Below are 17,492 nucleotides of genomic sequence, written 5' to 3'. Positions count from 1 at the left end.
GGAAAAATGCTAGTTTTGAGGGGATGAGAATGGAACTAGGGAAGGTAAACTGGAATTTTTTTTTGGTAGACAAAGAAATAGACCAGCGGTGGGAAATATTTAAAGCGGTGATCAATAGAGTTCAGGAGAAATATATTCCTCTAAAAAGCAAGAACAAACTATCCAGTATTGAAACACCATGGATGAATAAAGAGATAAGGGTAAAATTGAAACTAAAGAGAAAGGCATACACTAAGTACATAGACAATAAAGGAGAGGATGACAGAAGGGAATATGAAGAGTTTAGGGAAGAAGTCAAAAAAACAATTAGGAAAGCAAAGAGGAACTACGAGATTAAATTATCAAGGAATATAAAATGAAATAGTAAAATATTTTACAGACATATAAATAACAAAAGAAAAATCAGAATAGGGATAGGCCCTCTGAGGGATAAACTCACAGGTAATGACAGCGAAATGACAGAAATATTGAATAGTTACTTTGCCTCCATATTTACCAGGGAGACTAACAAGGTGGGCAGGACATTAGAAGAAAAGATCAAAAAAGATATAAAAACATTTACGATAGAAAGGGGGGAGATAATTGATAAACTAAGGGAGGATAAGACCCCTGATCTGGACGGATTACATTCGTGAACACTAAAATAAGTCAGGGAGGAGATAGCAGAGGCACTATCACATGTACATAATAATTCACTGGAAAAGGGAAAAGTGCCAGAGGACTGGCGAATGGCTAATGTTATTGCTATATTTAAAATGGGAGATAGAACAAGACCAGGGAGCTATAGACCAATTAGTTTAACCTAGGTGGTAGGAAAGATAATGCAATCCTTACTCAAAGATGTAATAGAAAAACATCTAGAAAACAAAAATATAATAAAGAATAGTCAGTACGGATTTCAGAAGAGAAAGTCATGCTTGACCAACCTTATTGAATTCTTTGAAGAAGTAACTGAAAGAGTAGACAAGGGTAATGTAGTAGATGTAATATATTTGGATTTTCGAAAGGCCTTCGATAAGGTACCGCATTGTAGACTCATGACTAAGGTCAGAGCATGTGGAGTCAGGGGACATGTAGCAGAATGGATAACAAGCTGGCTACAAAATAGAAAACAGAGAATAGGGGTTAAGGGTAGCTTCTCAGACTGGCTAAAGGTGGGAAGTGGTGTTCCACAGGGATTGGTGCTAGGACCACTGTTGTTCACTATTTACATCAACAATTTGGATTCAAGAATTGGAAGTACAATTTCAAAATTTGCAGACACCAAATTGGGGAGTGCAGTTAATACAAAGGAAGAATGCATCAAAATGCAAGAGGACTTTAATAAACTTGCAGAATGGGCATGTTATTGGCAAATGAATTTCAATATAGATAAGTATGAGGTGGTGCATTTTGGTAGGAAGAATAAGGAGGCCACATACTGCTTGGATAATAAGAGTCTAAATGGGATAAAGGAGCAAAGGGATCGAGGGGTACAGATACACAAATCACTAAAAGTAGTGGCGTAGGTTAATAAGGCCACAAAAAAGGCAAATCAAGCACTGGGTTAATTTCTAGAGGGATGGAATTGAAAAGCAAAGAGGTTCATAGAATCATAGAAAATTTACAGCACAGAAGGAGGCCATTCGGCCCATCGTGTCCGCTCCGGCTGAGAAACGAGTCACCCGGCCTGATCCCACTTTCCCGCGTTTGGTCCGTAGCCCTGCAGGTCACGGCTCTTCAGGTGCACATCCAGGTGTTTTTTAAATGAGTTGAGGGTTTCTGCCTCTACCACCCTCTCAGGCAGTGAGTTCCAGACCCCCACCACCCTCTGGGTGAAAAAACGTTTCCTCATTTCCACTCTAATCCTTCTACCAATCACTTTAAATCTATGCCCTCTGGTTACTGACCCCTCCGTTAAGGGAAATAGGTCCATCCTATCCACTCTATCTAGACCCTGCATAATTTTGTACACCTCAATCAAATCACCCTTCAGCCTCCTCTGTTCCAAGGAAAACAACCCCAGCCTATCCAATCTGTCATCATAGCTAAAATTCTCCAGTCCTGACAACATCCTCGTAAATCTCCTCTCCATCCTCTCTAGTGCAATTACATCCTCCCTGTAATGTGGTGACCAGAACTGTGCACCGTACTCAAGCTGTGGCCTAACTAGTGTTTTATACAGTTTCAGCATAACCTCCCTGCTTTTATATTCTATGCCTTGGCTAATAAAGGAAAGCATTCCATATGCCTTCTTAACCACCTTACCTACCTCTCCTGCTACCTTCAGGGATCTGTGGACATGCACTCCAAGGTCCCTCACTTCCTCTACACCTCTCAGTATCCTCCCATTTATTGTGTATTCCCTTGCCTTGTTTGCTCTCCCCAAATGCATTACCTCACACTTCTCCGGATTGAATTCCATTTGCCACTTTTCTGCCCATCTGACCAGTCCATTGATATTTTCCTGCAGTCTACAGCTTTCCTCCTCACTATCAACCACACGGCCTATCTTTGTGTCATCCGCAAATTTCTTAATCATGCCCCTTACATTGAAGTCCAAATCATTAATGTATACCATAAAAAGCAAAGGTTATGTTAAACTTATATAGAACCTTGGTTAGACCACACTTGGAGTATTGTGCACAGTTCTGGTCTCCATATTATAGAAAGGATATAGGGGCATTGGAGAGGGTGCAAAAAAGATTCACAAGGATGATACCAGAACTGAGAGGATAAACTTATGAAGAAAGGCTGAACAGACTGGGATTCTTTTAGAATCATAGAATCATAGAAAGGTTACAGCACGGAAGGAGGCCATTCAGCCCATCGAGTCTGTGCCGGCTCTATGCAAGAACAATCCAGCTAGTCCCACTCCCCCGCCCCATCCCCGTAGCCCTGCATATTTTTTTCCTTTCAAGTACATATCCAGTTCCCTTTTGAAGGCCATGATTGAATCTGCCTCCACCAGCCCCTCGGGCAGTGCATTCCAGATCCTAACCACTCGCTGCGTAAAAAAGTTTTTCCTCATGTCACCTTTGGTTCTTTTGCCAATCACCTTAAATCTATGCGCTCTGGTTCTTGACCCTTCCACCAATGGGAACAGTTTCTCTCTATCTGTTCTGTTTAAACCCTTCTTGATCTTAAATACCTCTATCAAATCTCCTCTCAACCTTCTCCGTTCCAAGGAGAACAACCCCAGCTTCTCCAGTCTATCCACGTAACTAAAGTCCCTCATCCCTGGAATCATTCTAGTAAATCTTTTCTGCACCCTTTCTAAGGCCTTCACATCTTTCCGAAGTGCAGTGTCCAGAACTGGACACAATACTCCAGTTGTGGTCGAACCAGTGTTTTATAAAGGTTCATCATGACTTCTTTGCTTTTGTATTCTATGCCTCTATTTATAAAGCCCAGGATCCTGTATGTTTTCTCAACCTGCCTGTCACTTTCAATGATTTGTGCACATATACCCCCAGATCTCTCTGTTCCTGTACCCATTTTAGAGTTGTGCCCTCTAGTTTATATTGCCTCTCCTCGTTCTTCCTACCAAAATGTATCACTTCGCATTTCTCTGCGTTAAATTTTATCTGCCACATGTCTGCACATTCCACCAGCCTGTCTATATCCTCTTGAAGTCTATCACTATCCTCCTCACTGTTCACTACACTTCCAAGTTTTGTGTCATCTGCAAATTTGGAAATTGTGCCCTGTACACCCAAGTCCAAGTCATTAATATATATCAAGAAAAGCAGTGGTCCCAGCACCGACCCCTGGGGAACACCACTGTACACCTCCCTCCAGTCCAAATAACAACCGTTCACCACTACTCTCTGCTTCCTGTTACTTAGCTAATTCTGTATCCATGTTGCTACTGCCCCATTTAATCCATGGGCTTCAATCTTGGTGACAGGCCTATTATGTGGCATTTTATCAAACGCCTTTTGAAAGTCCATATACACCAGAAGAACCGCATTACCCTCATCGACCTTCTCTGTTATCTCATTAAAAAATTCTAACAGGTTAGTTAAACACGATTTGCCTTTAACAAATCCATGCTGGCTTTCCCTAATCAATCAATACTTGTCCAAGTGACTGCAAATTCTGTCCCGGATTATCATTTCTAAAAGTTTCCCCATCACCGAGGTTAAAGAGTGTAACATTTGCAATTCTCCAGTCCTCTGGCACCACCCCTGTATCTAAGGATGTTTGGAAGATTATGGCCAGTACCTCCGCAATTTCCACCCTTACTTCCCTCAGCAACCGAGGATGCATCCCATCCAGACAGGGTGATTTATGTACTTTAAGTACAGAATTATCTACTTTATTAACTTTATCTACTTTATTTACTTATCTACTCCAGAAAAGAGAAGGCTGAAGGGTGAACTGATAAAGGTCTTTAAGATAATGATAGGGATTGATAGGGTAGGCTTAGAGAAAATGTTTCCACTTGTGGGGAGCCCAAACTAGAGGGCATAATTATAAAATAGTCACTAATAAATCCAACAGGGAATTCAGAAGAAACTTCTTTACCCAAAAAGTGGTAAGAATGTGGAAACTGCTACCACAAGGAGTAGTTGAGGCAAATAATGTAGATGCATTTAAGGGGAAGCACATGAGGGAGAAAGGAATAGAAGTGTATCCTGATAGGGTTAGATGAAGTAGGGAGGGAGGAGGCTCGTGTGGAGCATAAACGCTGGCATAGACCTGTTGGGCTGAATGGCCTGTTTCTATGCTGTAGTTTCGATGATGTGACTTGATGTAATATACACAAACACAAACGTGTTCACATACAGAAACACAAACGTGTTCACATACACAAACACAAACGTGTTCACATACACAAACACAAACACAAATATGTTCACACTGACACAAACATTAACACATACATAAACTCTCAAACTGACATCAGCAAACCCCTCTGCAGCAAAGGGGGTCTCAGAGGGAAGACGGGGCCCTTACAAAGGGGGAACCCCTTGGCATAAAGCTAGAATTGCCATCTCTCCGGGATTGTCCTGGAGTCTCCAGGTATTAGTGATTCATCTCCTGGACACTGCTGCGAGCAACCCAAGAGAAAAATCATAGGGGCATTAAACAAAATTTAAATATTGGAGATGGGAAAAGAGGCTGCTCGACTGGTAAAGTTGAAGGTGGGAGGTCATGTGATGACACCTCCAGGAATATGTCCAAACCCTACGTGAAGGGCTGTTGATTCTCAAAAAGATATGATCAAAGCTACAAAGCCCCATGTGTCCCTCACAGGCTAATTAGAGTAGGTGACTAAACCATTGCTTAAATCTGCACACAAAGCTTACTGGCTAATCCAGAGTGAAATTAGCTTTCATCCTTCCACAGTACACCTGTTACGGTGGCCCGGTGATGCCAGCCAGCTTACATATCAACATCCTTTTAAAGAAAATTGCCCAGTGTGCAGTCCAGCAGGAGTTTCACACGTGAGGACATAATGTCTCCCTACAGATTGCAATCTTGCTCATGCATGTGTGTAGAAAAATAGGACGTAGGAACAGGAGCAGGCCATTCAGCCCCTCCAGCCTGTTCCGTCATTCAATGAGATCATGGCTGATCTGATTCCGAACTCCATTTATCCGACTTGACTTCATATCCCTTAATACCCTTGGCAAGCAAAAATCTATTGATCTCAGATTTAAAATGATTAACTGAGCTAACATCTACTGCTTTTTGTGGGAGAGAGTTCCACACGTCTACCACCCTTTGCATGAAGAAGTCTTTCCTAGCTTCTCCCCTGAACGGCCTGGCTCTGATTTGAAGGTTATGACCCCTTGACCTAGACTCCCCCCACCAGTAGAAAATGTTTCTCTCTATCTTCCCCATCAATTCCTTTCAAAATTCTAAAAACTTCAATCAAATCACCTCTTTACTTTTTATATTCCAGGGAATACAGCCTAGTTTATGTAAGGACAGAGTAGATAGAGAGAAACTGTTCCCATTGGCGAAGGGTCAAGAACCAGAGGACATAGATTTAAGGTGATTGGCAAAAGAACCAAAGGTGACATGAGGAAAAACTTTTTTACGCAGTGGGTGGTTAGGATCTGGAATGCACTGCCCGAGGGGGTGGTGGAGGCAGATTCAATCATGGCCTTCAAAAGGGAACTGGATAAGTACTTGAAAGAAAAAAATTGCAGGGAAACGGTAAGATTTTATTAGTCGGGTTACTCGCGCATCCATTAACCCTCCCACTGCCATTCCCGCCGCACTTTGAAAATTGAGCCCTATGTTTCTGATGAGAGATTCCTGTAACTGCCCCACAATTGATGTTAAACTGACAAGCCTGTTGCTACCTGGTTTCCTATTCCCTCCCTACTGAAATAATGGAGTGACATTTGCAATTTTCCAATCCAAAAGGCACAATTCCTGAATCTCGAGAGCGTTGGAAAATTATGACTAATGCATCTGCAGCTTTCTCTTAATACTCTGGGGTGGAAACTATCAGGTCCTGGAGATTTGACTACCTTAAGTCCCATTACTTTCTCCATTACCAATTTAAAATTTATATTAAATCCACTAAGTTCCTCCCCTTCAACTATTTTTCAGTTCCCTTGCACTGCTAGTATTTTGTCCTCTTCATCCACTGTGAAAACAGATACAAAGTATTCATTTAACAAGTCTATCATTTCCTTATTATCCATTATAGTCTCATCTGCATCCATCTTTAATGGGCCCACGTTCCCCTTTATCACTCTCTTTCTCTTAATATAATTATAAAAACTTTTGCTGTTACTATTGCAACCCTTGCTATTACATAGAATTACATAGAATGTACAGCACAGAAACAAGCCATTTGGCCCAACAGCTGGTTCCACGCGAGCTTCCTCCCTCCCTAGTTCATCTAACCCTATCAGCATATCCTTCTATTCCTTTCTCCCTCATGTGTTTATCTAGCTTCCCCTTAAATGCATCTATGCTATTCGCCTCAACTACTCCTTATGGTAGCGAGTTCCACATTCTAACCACTCTTGGAGTAAAGAAGTTTCTCCTGAATTCCCTATTGCATTTATTAGTGACTATCTTATATTTATGACCCCTCGTTCTGGTCTCCCCTGCAAGTGGAAACATCTTCTCTGCGTCTACCCTATCAAACCCTTTCATAATCTTAAAGACCTCTATCAGGTCATCCTTCAGTCTTCTCTTTTCTCGAAAAAAGAGCCCCAGCCTGTTCAAGCTTTCTTGATTGGTATAACCTCTCAGTTCTGGTATCATCCTTGTAAATCTTTTTTGCACCATCTCCATTGCCTCTATATCCTTTTTACAATATGGAGATCAGAACTGTTTACAGTACTCCAAGTGTGGTCCAATCAAGGTTCTATACAAGTTTAACATAACCTCACTGCTTTTCAGTTCCATCCCTCTAGAAATGAATCCCAGTGCTTGATTTGCCTTTTTTATGGCCTTATTAACCTGCGTCGCTACTTTTAGTGATTTGTGTATCTGTACCCCCAGATCCCTCTGCTCCTCTACCCCATTTAGACTCTTATTTTCCAAGCAGTATGTGGCCTCCTTATTCTTCCTACCAAAATGTACCACCTCACACTGAATATTGAAATTAGTTTGCCAATTACACGCCCATTCTGCAAGTTTATTAATGTCTTCCTGCTTTTGTCGCAGTCCTCCTCAGTATTAACTATTCCCCCAATTTGGTGTTGTCCGCAAATTTTGAAATTGTACTTCCGATTCCTGAATCCAAAACATTTATGTAAAGGGTGAACAACAGTGGTCCCAGCACCGATCCTTGTGGAACATCACTTCTCACCTTTTACCAGTCTGAGTAACTACCTTTAACCCCTACTTGCTGTTTTCTTTTTTGTAGCCAGCTTGCTATCCATTCTGCTACTTGTCCCCTGACTTCACATGCTCTGACCTTAGTCATGAGTCTATTATGCGGTACCTTATCGAAGGCCTTTTGAAAATCCAAATATATTACATCTACTGCAATTACCCTTGTCTACCCTTTCTGTTACTTTTTCAAAGAATTCAATAAGTTTGGTCAAGCATGACCTTCTCTTTTGAAATCCGTGCTGACTATTCTTTATTATATTTTCAGTTTCTAGATATTTTTCTATTACATCTTTGAGTAAGAATTCCATTATCTTTCCTACCACCGATATTAAGCTAATTGGTCTCTAGTTCCCTGGGCTTGTTCTATCTCCCTTTTAAAATATAGGAATCACATTAACTGTCCGATGGTCCTCTAGCACTATTCCCTTTACTAATAAGTTTTTATATATATGGAATAGACCGCTGCTATCTCTTCCCTAACTTCTTTTAATATGCGCAGATGTAATCCATCCAGACCAGGGGTTTTATCCTCTCTAAGTTTGATTAGTTTATCAATTATCTCCCCCCTTTCTATCTTAAATATCTTTATACCTTTTTTGATCTCTTCTTCTAATATCATGTCCACCTCGTTAGTCTCCCTGGTAAATACTGAGGCAAAATAATTATTTAATATTTCTGCCATTTCGCTGTCATTACCTGTGAGTTTATTTTGTGCATTCCTTAGTGGCCCCATCCCTATCCTGATTTTTCTTTTATTATTCATGCATCTGTAGAATACTTTACTATTTCTTTTTATATTCCTTGAAAATTTAATTTTGTAGTTTCTCTTAGCTTTTTAAATTGTTTTTTTTACTTCTTTCCTCACCTTTTCGTATTCCCTTTTGTCATCCTCTCCTTTGTTGTCTATGTACTTAGTGTATGCCTTTATCTTTAGTTTCAATTTTGCTCTTATTACTTTGTTCATCCATGGTGTGTCATTACTGGCTAGTTTGTTCTTGCTTTTTAGTGGGATATATTTCTCCTGGACTCTTTTGATCACCGTTATAAATGTTTCCCACTGCTGTTCTATTTCTTTGTTTATCAGTAAACTTTTCCTGTTTATTTTCCCTAGTTCCATTCTCATCCCCTTAAAATCAGCTTTTTTCCAATTTATTATTTTGGTCTTTGTCTTACTTATATTCTTCTCAAACTTTATCTTAAACTTTATTATATTGTGATCGCTATTGCCTAGATGTTCCCCTATGCTTATTTCTCTTGTCTGTTCTGGTTCATTTCCCATTACTAGATCCAGCAGTGTTTTCTCTCTTTTTGGGCTTTTTACTTACTGGGTAAGAAAGGAATCCTGCACACATTGTAAAAACTCCATTCCCTGTACCCCTTTACCTACCTCTTCTTGCCAGTTTATTTGGGGGCAGTTAGAATTTCCCAAGATTATTATTCTACATCCTTTACTCATTTCACATATTTGCTTACATATTTCTTCCTTCACTTTCTTTCCACTATTAGGTGGGTATACCCCTACCCCTATTAGCATGAGAAATCCCTTCTTATCTTTTATTTCAATTCATATGGATTCTGTTTCTATCTTTCATCCTGGGATGAGAGGGTTGTCCTATGAGGAGAGATTGAGTAGAATGAGCCTATACTCTCTGGAGTTTAGAAAAATGAGAGGTGATCTCATTGAAACATATAAGATTCTGAGGGGGCTTGACAGGGTAGATGCTGAGAGGTTGTTTTCCCTGGCTGAAGAGTCTAGAACTAGGGGGCATAGTCTCAGGATAAGGGGTCGGCCATTTAAGACTGAGGTGAGGAGGAATTTCTTCACTCAGAGGGTTGTGAATCTTTGGAATTCTCTACCCCAGAGGGCTGTGGTTGCTGAGTCATTGAGTCTATTCAAAGCTGAGATAGATAGATTTTTGGACTCTAGGGGAATTAAAGGGTATGGGGATCGGGCGGGAAAGTAGAGTTGAGTTTGCAGATCAGCCTTGAACTTATTTAATGGCTGAGCAGACTCGAGGGGCCGGATGGCCTACTCCTGCTCCTATTTCTTATGTTCATATGTTAGTTATGTCCCTTCTTTCTACCGCCATTATATTATCTCTAATTAGTACAGCTACTCCACCCCTTCTTCCTTCCCTATCATTTTGGATTATGTTATGACCTGCAATAGTTGCCAGTCCTGTTCTTGATGGAGCCATGTTTCAGTTATTCCTCACAACGGATTATTGCCTCCAATTCCCCTGTTTTATTTTGGACGGTGTCTGGATATTGCTGTACAGGCAGATTAATTCATCTTTAAAAGTTATTTCTTTTAGTTTATTTTTAACAGTCTTTTCATACTTCTGTTTTATAACTGTATTTGTTCCTTGACAGTTTATTTTATCTTTATTCCTTACTCTGGTCTGACCTTCACACTCATCTCCTGTTTCTTTTATCTTTAAGCTTTTGTTATTGCAACCAGATCCCTCCCCCGATCTTGCTAGTTTAAAGCTTTATGCACCGCCCTATTTATCCTTTCCGCTAGGACTCTGGTCCCATTCCTGTTCAGGTGGAGCCCGTCCCACTGGTACAGCTCCTTCCTGTCCCAGTATTGGTGCCAGTGCCCTATGGAATGGTACCCCTCCTTCCCACACCACTCTTTCAGCTACACATTCACCTTTCTGACCTGCCTATCCCTTTGCCAATTAGCACGTGGCACTCGTAGTAATCCTGAGATTACCACCTGTGAGGTCCTGCTTTTTAATTTAGTTCCTAGCTTCTGATGTTCCCTTAGCAGGACCTCCTCCTTGTTCTTCCTTATGTCATTGGTGCCCACATGGACCTAGACAACTGGATCCTCCTCCTTCCTTTCCAATTCCTCTCCAGTTGCTCCGAGATGTCCTTTACCCTGGCACCAGGTAGGCAACACACCCTCCTGGACTCTTGGTCGCGAACTGCAGAGGACACTATCTATCCCCCTGATTATAGAGTCCCCTGTGACTACAATCTTTCTATTCTGATCCTCCCACCCCCTTGGGCTATCTCGTGTTCCACAGTTTATATTATCTTTATTCCTTAGCCTGGTCTGACCTTTACACTCATCTCCTATTTCTTTTATCTTCAGGCTTTTGTTATTGCTACCAGATGGTTAGCATTCTGGGCATCCTTCCTGCAGCCTTCATCCTTATCCTCACGAGTATCAAGTACCTCGTACCTGTCGGAGATGACATCTGGTTTGTCAGCTCTCCCAGGAGATGACATGGTTCCCGGGTGGAATGGGCAGTGTTTATATTGCGATGCACCAGCCATCAAAACTGCTTTCCCTTATTCTTTTTTTCCACCTTCTATTACTTTCTTCGTATCCTTTTGTTGTTTTTTATAACTCTCCCAGTCTGCTGGATCTCCACTATTCCTTGCATTCTTGTAGGCCTTTTCTTTCAGCTTGATACTGTCTCCTACCTCTTTTGTTGACCATGGCTGTTTAACTACACAAGTGGAACCTTTGCCTGTTAGGGGTATGTACTGGTTTTGTATTATAGCAAATATTTACGAACGTACAAAAAATGACAGACAGGAATAGACCTACAGTTTTGATGTCTGGTGCATCACATTCTAAACAATCCCTGCTCCAACCGGAAGCAATCTCCTAGGAGAGCTGACAAACCAGAAAAAAACAAGCCAATTAGGGAAAATAATTCCTCTCTGACACCCTTAAGCCATTGAAACTAGTCTAGGATACCACTCTGGCCTGATAAACGTGACCAGGTACCGATCTCTTGTAGGAGGTCATCTCCGCCCCAGCCAGAAACAAGTCTAGTTCTGGCTTGAATTCTTCCCATTGTGCGTGAACAGCCCTGCACAACTCAACGGGTCACCGCACCCTGTACAACTCAACCAGTCACCGCACCCTGTACAACTCAACGGGTCACCGCACCCTGTACAACTCAACCAGTCACCGCACCCTGTACAACTCAACCAGTCACCGCACCCTGCACAACTCAACCAGTCACCGCACCCTGCACAACTCAACGAGTCACCGCACCCTGTACAACTCAACGAGTCACCGCACCCTGTACAACTCAACGAGTCACCGCACCCTGTACAACTCAACGAGTCACCGCACCCTGTACAACTCAACCAGTCACCGCACCCTGTACAACTCAACCAGTCACCGCACCCTGTACAACTCAACCAGTCACCGCACCCTGCACAACTCAACCAGTCACCGCACCCTGTACAACTCAACGGGTCACCGCACCCTGTACAACTCAACGAGTCACCGCACCCTGTACAACTCAACGAGTCACCGCACCCTGTACAACTCAACCAGTCACCGCACCCTGTACAACTCAACGAGTCACCGCACCCTGCACAACTCAACGGGTCACCGCACCCTGTACAACTCAACGAGTCACCGCACCCTGTACAACTCAACGAGTCACCGCACCCTGTACAACTCAACGAGTCACCGAACCCTGAACTAAACCAGATCCCCCATCTACTGTTTCCAATTCTCCCCATCTTTCTTGAAGAGCATCACCGCTGAATCCAGTGCTGTTCTCACTCGATGTCCATAACACTCTCCTGGTGGTGTTATTGGATAGTGATCAAGAGCAGGAAGCCTGGCTGCTTTTTCCCTCCCTAGCCCAGGGACAGTGTGGTAAATTGTAACAACCACAGATCAAGTAACTCAGGAGAGGCCGGGAATGAACTTGAGGGCCTTCTGGTCTTCATAGCTTAGGACTATTACACTGGATTGTGCTTTTACACATTTGACCAATGGAGAAATCCACCTTTTGCTTTCCATCACTGTAATACTTTCTGTATCAAGATATATTACTTATTTTAGAACAGGCCCACAGAGCACATCATCTCAAGCTGCAATCTATATTCCTACATGGCTCTGATTCCCTGTGTCTTTTTCCAATGACCTGATACTACTTGTGCCTAGATCCACTCAGGGGAAGTGCTGCATGACCATTGAAAGCATCAACACAAGGCAGAACAGCCTCCTCCCATCCTAGTTATTTCAAATTTGCTGAATACTCAATCTCTTATTGCTCAAGATAAAGAATCACTGGATTGGGGGTAATATTCCGGCATGGGTGGAGGATTGGTTATCTAACAGGAAGCAGAGAGTTGGGATAAATGGTTCATTCTCGGACTGGCAACCTGTAGCCAGTGGTGTTCCGCAGGGGTCGGTGCTGGATCCCCAACTCTTTACAATCTATATTAACGATTTGGAGGAGGGGACCGAGTGTAACATATCAAAGTTTGCAGATGATACAAAGATGGGAGGGAAAGTAGAGAGTGAGGAGGACATAAAAAACCAACAAGGGGATATAGACAGGCTGGGTGAGTGGGCGGAGATTTGGCAGATGCAATACAATATTGGAAAGTGTGAGGTTATGCACTATGGCAGGAAAAATCAGAGAGCAAGTTATTATCTTAATGGCGAGCAACTGGAAAGTACTGCAGTACAAAGGGATCTGAGGGTCCTAGTGCAAGAAAATCAAAAAGTTAGTTTGCAGGTGCAACAGGTGATCAAGAAGGCCAATGGAATGTTGGCTTTTATTGCTCGGGGGATAGAATATAAAAACAGGGAGGTATTGCTGCAGTTATATAAGGTATTGGTGAGACCGCACCTGGAATACTGCATACAGTTTTGGTCTCCATACTTAAGAAAAGACATACTTGCTCTTGAGGCAGTACAAAGAAGGTTCACTCGGTTAATCCCGGGGATGAGGGGGCGGACATATGAGGAGAGGTTGAGTAGATTGGGACTCTACTCATTGGAGTTCAGAAGAATGAGAGGCGATCTTATTGAAACATATAAGATTGTGAAGGGGCTTGATCGGGTGGATGCAGTAAGGATGTTCCCAAGGATGGGTGAAACTAAAACTAGGGGGCATAATCTTAGAATAAGGGGCTGCTCTTTCAAAACTGAGATGAGGAGAATCTTCTTCACTCAGAGGGTAGTAGGTCTGTGGAATTTGCTGCCCCAGGAAGCTGTGGAAGCTACATCATTAAATAAATTTAAAACAGAAATAGACAGTTTCCTAGAAGTAAAGGGAATTAGGGGTTACGGGGAGCGGGCAGGAAATTGGACATGAATTTAGATTTGAGGTTAGGATCAGATCAGCCATGATCTTATTGAATGGCGGAGCAGGCTTGAGGGGCCGATTGGCCTACTCCTGCTCCTATTTCTTATGTTCTTATGTTCTTATCTCCTAATTTAGAGCAGGCAGGGCAGTCTGGAGTTGCCATGGATACGAACATATGAACAGCAGTGAGCCTGTTACGCCATTCAATTAGGTCATGGGCTGATCTGTATGTCAACTCCATTGTCCTGCCTTTGCTCCATATCCCTTGATACCCTTACCTCACAAAAATCGATCAATCTTAGTCTTGAAAGCTTCAAATATCCCCCAGCATCCACAGTCCTTTGGGGAAGACATTTCACGATTTTTACTACCCTTTGTGTGAAAAAATATTTGCCGATTTCCCTCCTAAACTGCCTAGTTCTAATTTTAACATTATATCCCCCCTTGTTCTCAATTCCCCCATCAGAGGAAATAGTTTCTCTGGACCTACCCTATCGAACCCTTTTAACATTTTAAATATCTCGAACAGATCACCCTTTAATTTTCTATACTCAAGAGAATACAGGCCAAGTTTATGCAGTATGGCCTCATAATTTAACCCTTTAAGCCGTGGTACCATTCAGGTGAATCTGTGCTGTACCCCCTCCAAGGCCAATATATCCTTCCTGAGGTGCAGTGCCCAAAACTAAACGCAGGACTCTAGATAGAGTCTGACCTAGGCTCAGTACAGCAGAAGTCTAACATCCTCCCCTTTGTATTCCAGTCCCCTTGAGATAAAGGCCAACATTCCATTAGCCTTTTTAATTATTTTTGTACCTGACTAAATGATTTGCATACTTGGAATCCTAAATCTCTCTGCTCCTCTACATTCTCACCATTTAGAAAGTACTCTGATTTGTCTTTCTTAGGTCCAAAGTGGATGTCCTCACACTTGCCCATATTGAACTCCATCTGCCGTGGTTTTGCCCACTCACTGAAAAGTTTTAGAAATGCAAACTCACGCTTCTGAGGCCCAGATCTCGTGCAAGGTGTCTGACTGGAGAGGCATCCTTTGGGAACGACGCGTCAATCCGCTGGAAGCCCAGGCTCCAGAAGGCAGACGGAGAGATCTGATTAGCAGAGCAACTGATGGCACTGAATAAGATTTCATTAGCAAAGTGCGAGCGGATTCCCTTCAGACAGCAAGTGTGCTGAGAGAGGCTCATGACATCTCCATCTGCCCTGTGTCATTGGAGATCGTTTGCAAAAAGAGAAACCTGGGTTTGCTGTTTTAGAAACCACAACCGCTCTACAGGACTCAAAGTGATAGGTCAGGTTTCTACCTGTGACCCAGGGCTCAGAAGGCTCAGAGGAAATAGGGTGAGAGTGGGGAGGGGGGGTTCGGTTCTCCCCATCTCCTGTTTCCTCCATATTGTCCCTGCCCATCATCTCTTAGGCTGCATCTTCGAAATGGGTGAGGGGATTGAGTTTGAGTTGTGGATCCTCTAGACTGGCTTCTCTCCCTCTTGTTATGGCATTCTGCTCCTTCAAGAGGACTACTGGGGGGGCGGGGGGGAGAAATTTTAACCTAACCCGCCTGTGGGAAAACTGACGGGACGGGTGGAACGCTGGTCTTACACCACGCCTGATTTTACTCGCCATTGAAGTAGTGGAGAGCAATATTGGGCGGGGTATAAAATCGGCATTCCATCCGATCCCGGGGGATTCCCCGCCCGGCGAGTCAGGATAAAATTATGGATGGTCTAGTGATGATTTTCTGGGAAGAAGGCTGTTGTTATGGAGGGTGATTTGGGTAGACGTGATAGTGAAGGCAGAGGGGATTTGACCCGGCCTCTTGATATTGGGACAAGTGGAGCACAGAGAGGACGTTGGGCTGTTCATACAGAGTCTCCAGAGCTGCTTTTTACTAAAGCCTGGTCATTATTCTTTGATGGTACCTGTCTGCCTGGTCATGCTTCAGCTGAGGCCACTTCTCCTTCTCTTCCTCGTCGTCTGCAGTCAAGGGTCCAGGCTCACCCTTCTGGACTCATGGGTTCACGGCCGCACGACCCCCTGATCTGTCCAGACATTGGACGAGTTGCTCCGACACCCCAATACTATGCTCATTGTGAGAATTAGGCTGGAGGCATGAGTCCTACAATTTTGTTTTGGCCTCAATGAGGGGGTTCTGGACTGGTGTCAATAACCAGGGCAGTCGGCTGTATCCGTGGTCCCCAGCAACCACCTGTCCACTTGGTCTGCTCCTTCAAGTAGTTGTTAGTAGCAGTCAAGTACACTGCTGCCCGTATCCTAACTCGCACCAAGTCCCGTTCACCCATCACCCCTGTGCTCGCTGACCTACATTGGCTCCCAATCCGACAATGCCTACATTTACAAATTCTGATCCTTGTTTTCAAATCCCTCCATGGCCTCGCCCCTCCCTATCTCTGTAACCTCCTCCAGCCCTACAACCCTCCGAGATCTCTGCACTCCTCCAATTCTGGCCTCTTGCGTATCCCCAATTTTCACCGCTCCACCATTAGTGGCTGTGCCTTCAACTGCCTAGGCCCTAAGCTCTGGAATTTGCTCCCTAAACCTCTCTACCTTGCTCTCCTCTTTTAAGTCGCTTCTTAAAATCTACCCCTTTGAGTAAGCTTTTGGTCACCCGTCCTAATATCTCATGTGGCCTGGTATTAAATTTTGTCTGATAATGCTCCTGTGAAGCGCCTTGGGATGTTTTACTATGTTAAAGGGGCTATATAAATGCGAGTTGTTGTTGTTGTTGGTGGTGGTGGTGGATATGAGCAATTGCTATATGAATGAAATGATTCATACATGTTGGGGGTTGTTGGTTGGCACCCAATGGCAACACCGGGTGCCATAAATATGAGCCTGCCCGTTTGGAAACCCGGGCACCTGGTAGAAGGGCCGGGTCATGTCCAGTTCTTCCTCCTTTGACAGACCAAGGTGCTCCCCCTGGAAAGCAAAGCTGGAGGGACCTGCCTAATGCATCAGTGTGCGGACAACTGACAAATGCCACCAGCAGTGCCATGAAATGAGCCAGCGGCACAAACGTTCAACTTTAACTGCAGCAGCAGGCCTGCCCCATTGCTGAGTGATGTTTGAAGGTCATCCTTGCAGTAGATGGCAATATTCTGTGACTGCCTCCCCGCTGAAGCACAGATTGCAAAGGCAGGTCTCTTCTGACATTCCCAAATAGTTGTGCCTGGGTTTTTTATTATATTCATTCTCGGGATATGGGCATCGCTGGCAAGGTCAGCATTTATTGCCCATCCATAGTTGCCCTTGAGAAAGTGGTGGGGAGCCGCCTTCTTGAACCGCTGCAGTCCGTGTGATGATTGTGCTCCCACAGTGCTGTTAGGTAGGGAGTTCCAGGACTTTGACCCAGCGACGATGAAGGAACGGAGATATGTGTTCAAGTCGGAGTGGTGTGTGACTTGGAGGGGAACTTGGAGGTGGTGGTGTTCCCATGCACCTGCTGCCCTTGTCCTTCTAGTTGGTGGGCTTATGATGGAGGGAAGATCATTGATGAAGCAGCTGGTAATAGTTGGGCCTAGGACGCTGCCCTGACCAACTCCTGCAGTGAAGTCCTGGGGCTCAGATGATCGGCCTCCA

The 17,492-nt window shown here is 43.6% G+C and overlaps 1 protein-coding gene across 1 annotated transcript in view; it reads right to left on the bottom strand.

Moving 5' to 3' along the window:
- The window catches only part of LOC137344330 (tubby-related protein 3-like), a 104,588-nt gene extending 87,484 nt beyond the window's left edge, over window positions 1–17,104 (bottom strand). The window contains exons 1-3 of the mRNA XM_068007192.1: window positions 16,888–17,104; window positions 15,815–15,869; window positions 14,879–15,098 (exon numbers count right to left, since the gene is read on the bottom strand). Coding sequence (XP_067863293.1) covers window positions 14,879–15,098; window positions 15,815–15,869; window positions 16,888–17,104 — 492 coding nt within the window. The remainder of the gene's footprint in view (window positions 1–14,878; window positions 15,099–15,814; window positions 15,870–16,887) is intronic.
- Between the last annotated feature and the right edge of the window lie 388 nt (window positions 17,105–17,492).

The sequence above is a fragment of the Heptranchias perlo genome, chromosome 27 (genome assembly GCF_035084215.1).
Source record: "Heptranchias perlo isolate sHepPer1 chromosome 27, sHepPer1.hap1, whole genome shotgun sequence".
Taxonomy (NCBI): domain Eukaryota; kingdom Metazoa; phylum Chordata; class Chondrichthyes; order Hexanchiformes; family Hexanchidae; genus Heptranchias; species Heptranchias perlo.
Note: the sequence above shows the minus strand (reverse complement) of the source record. Positions and strands in the feature narration are given on the sequence as shown.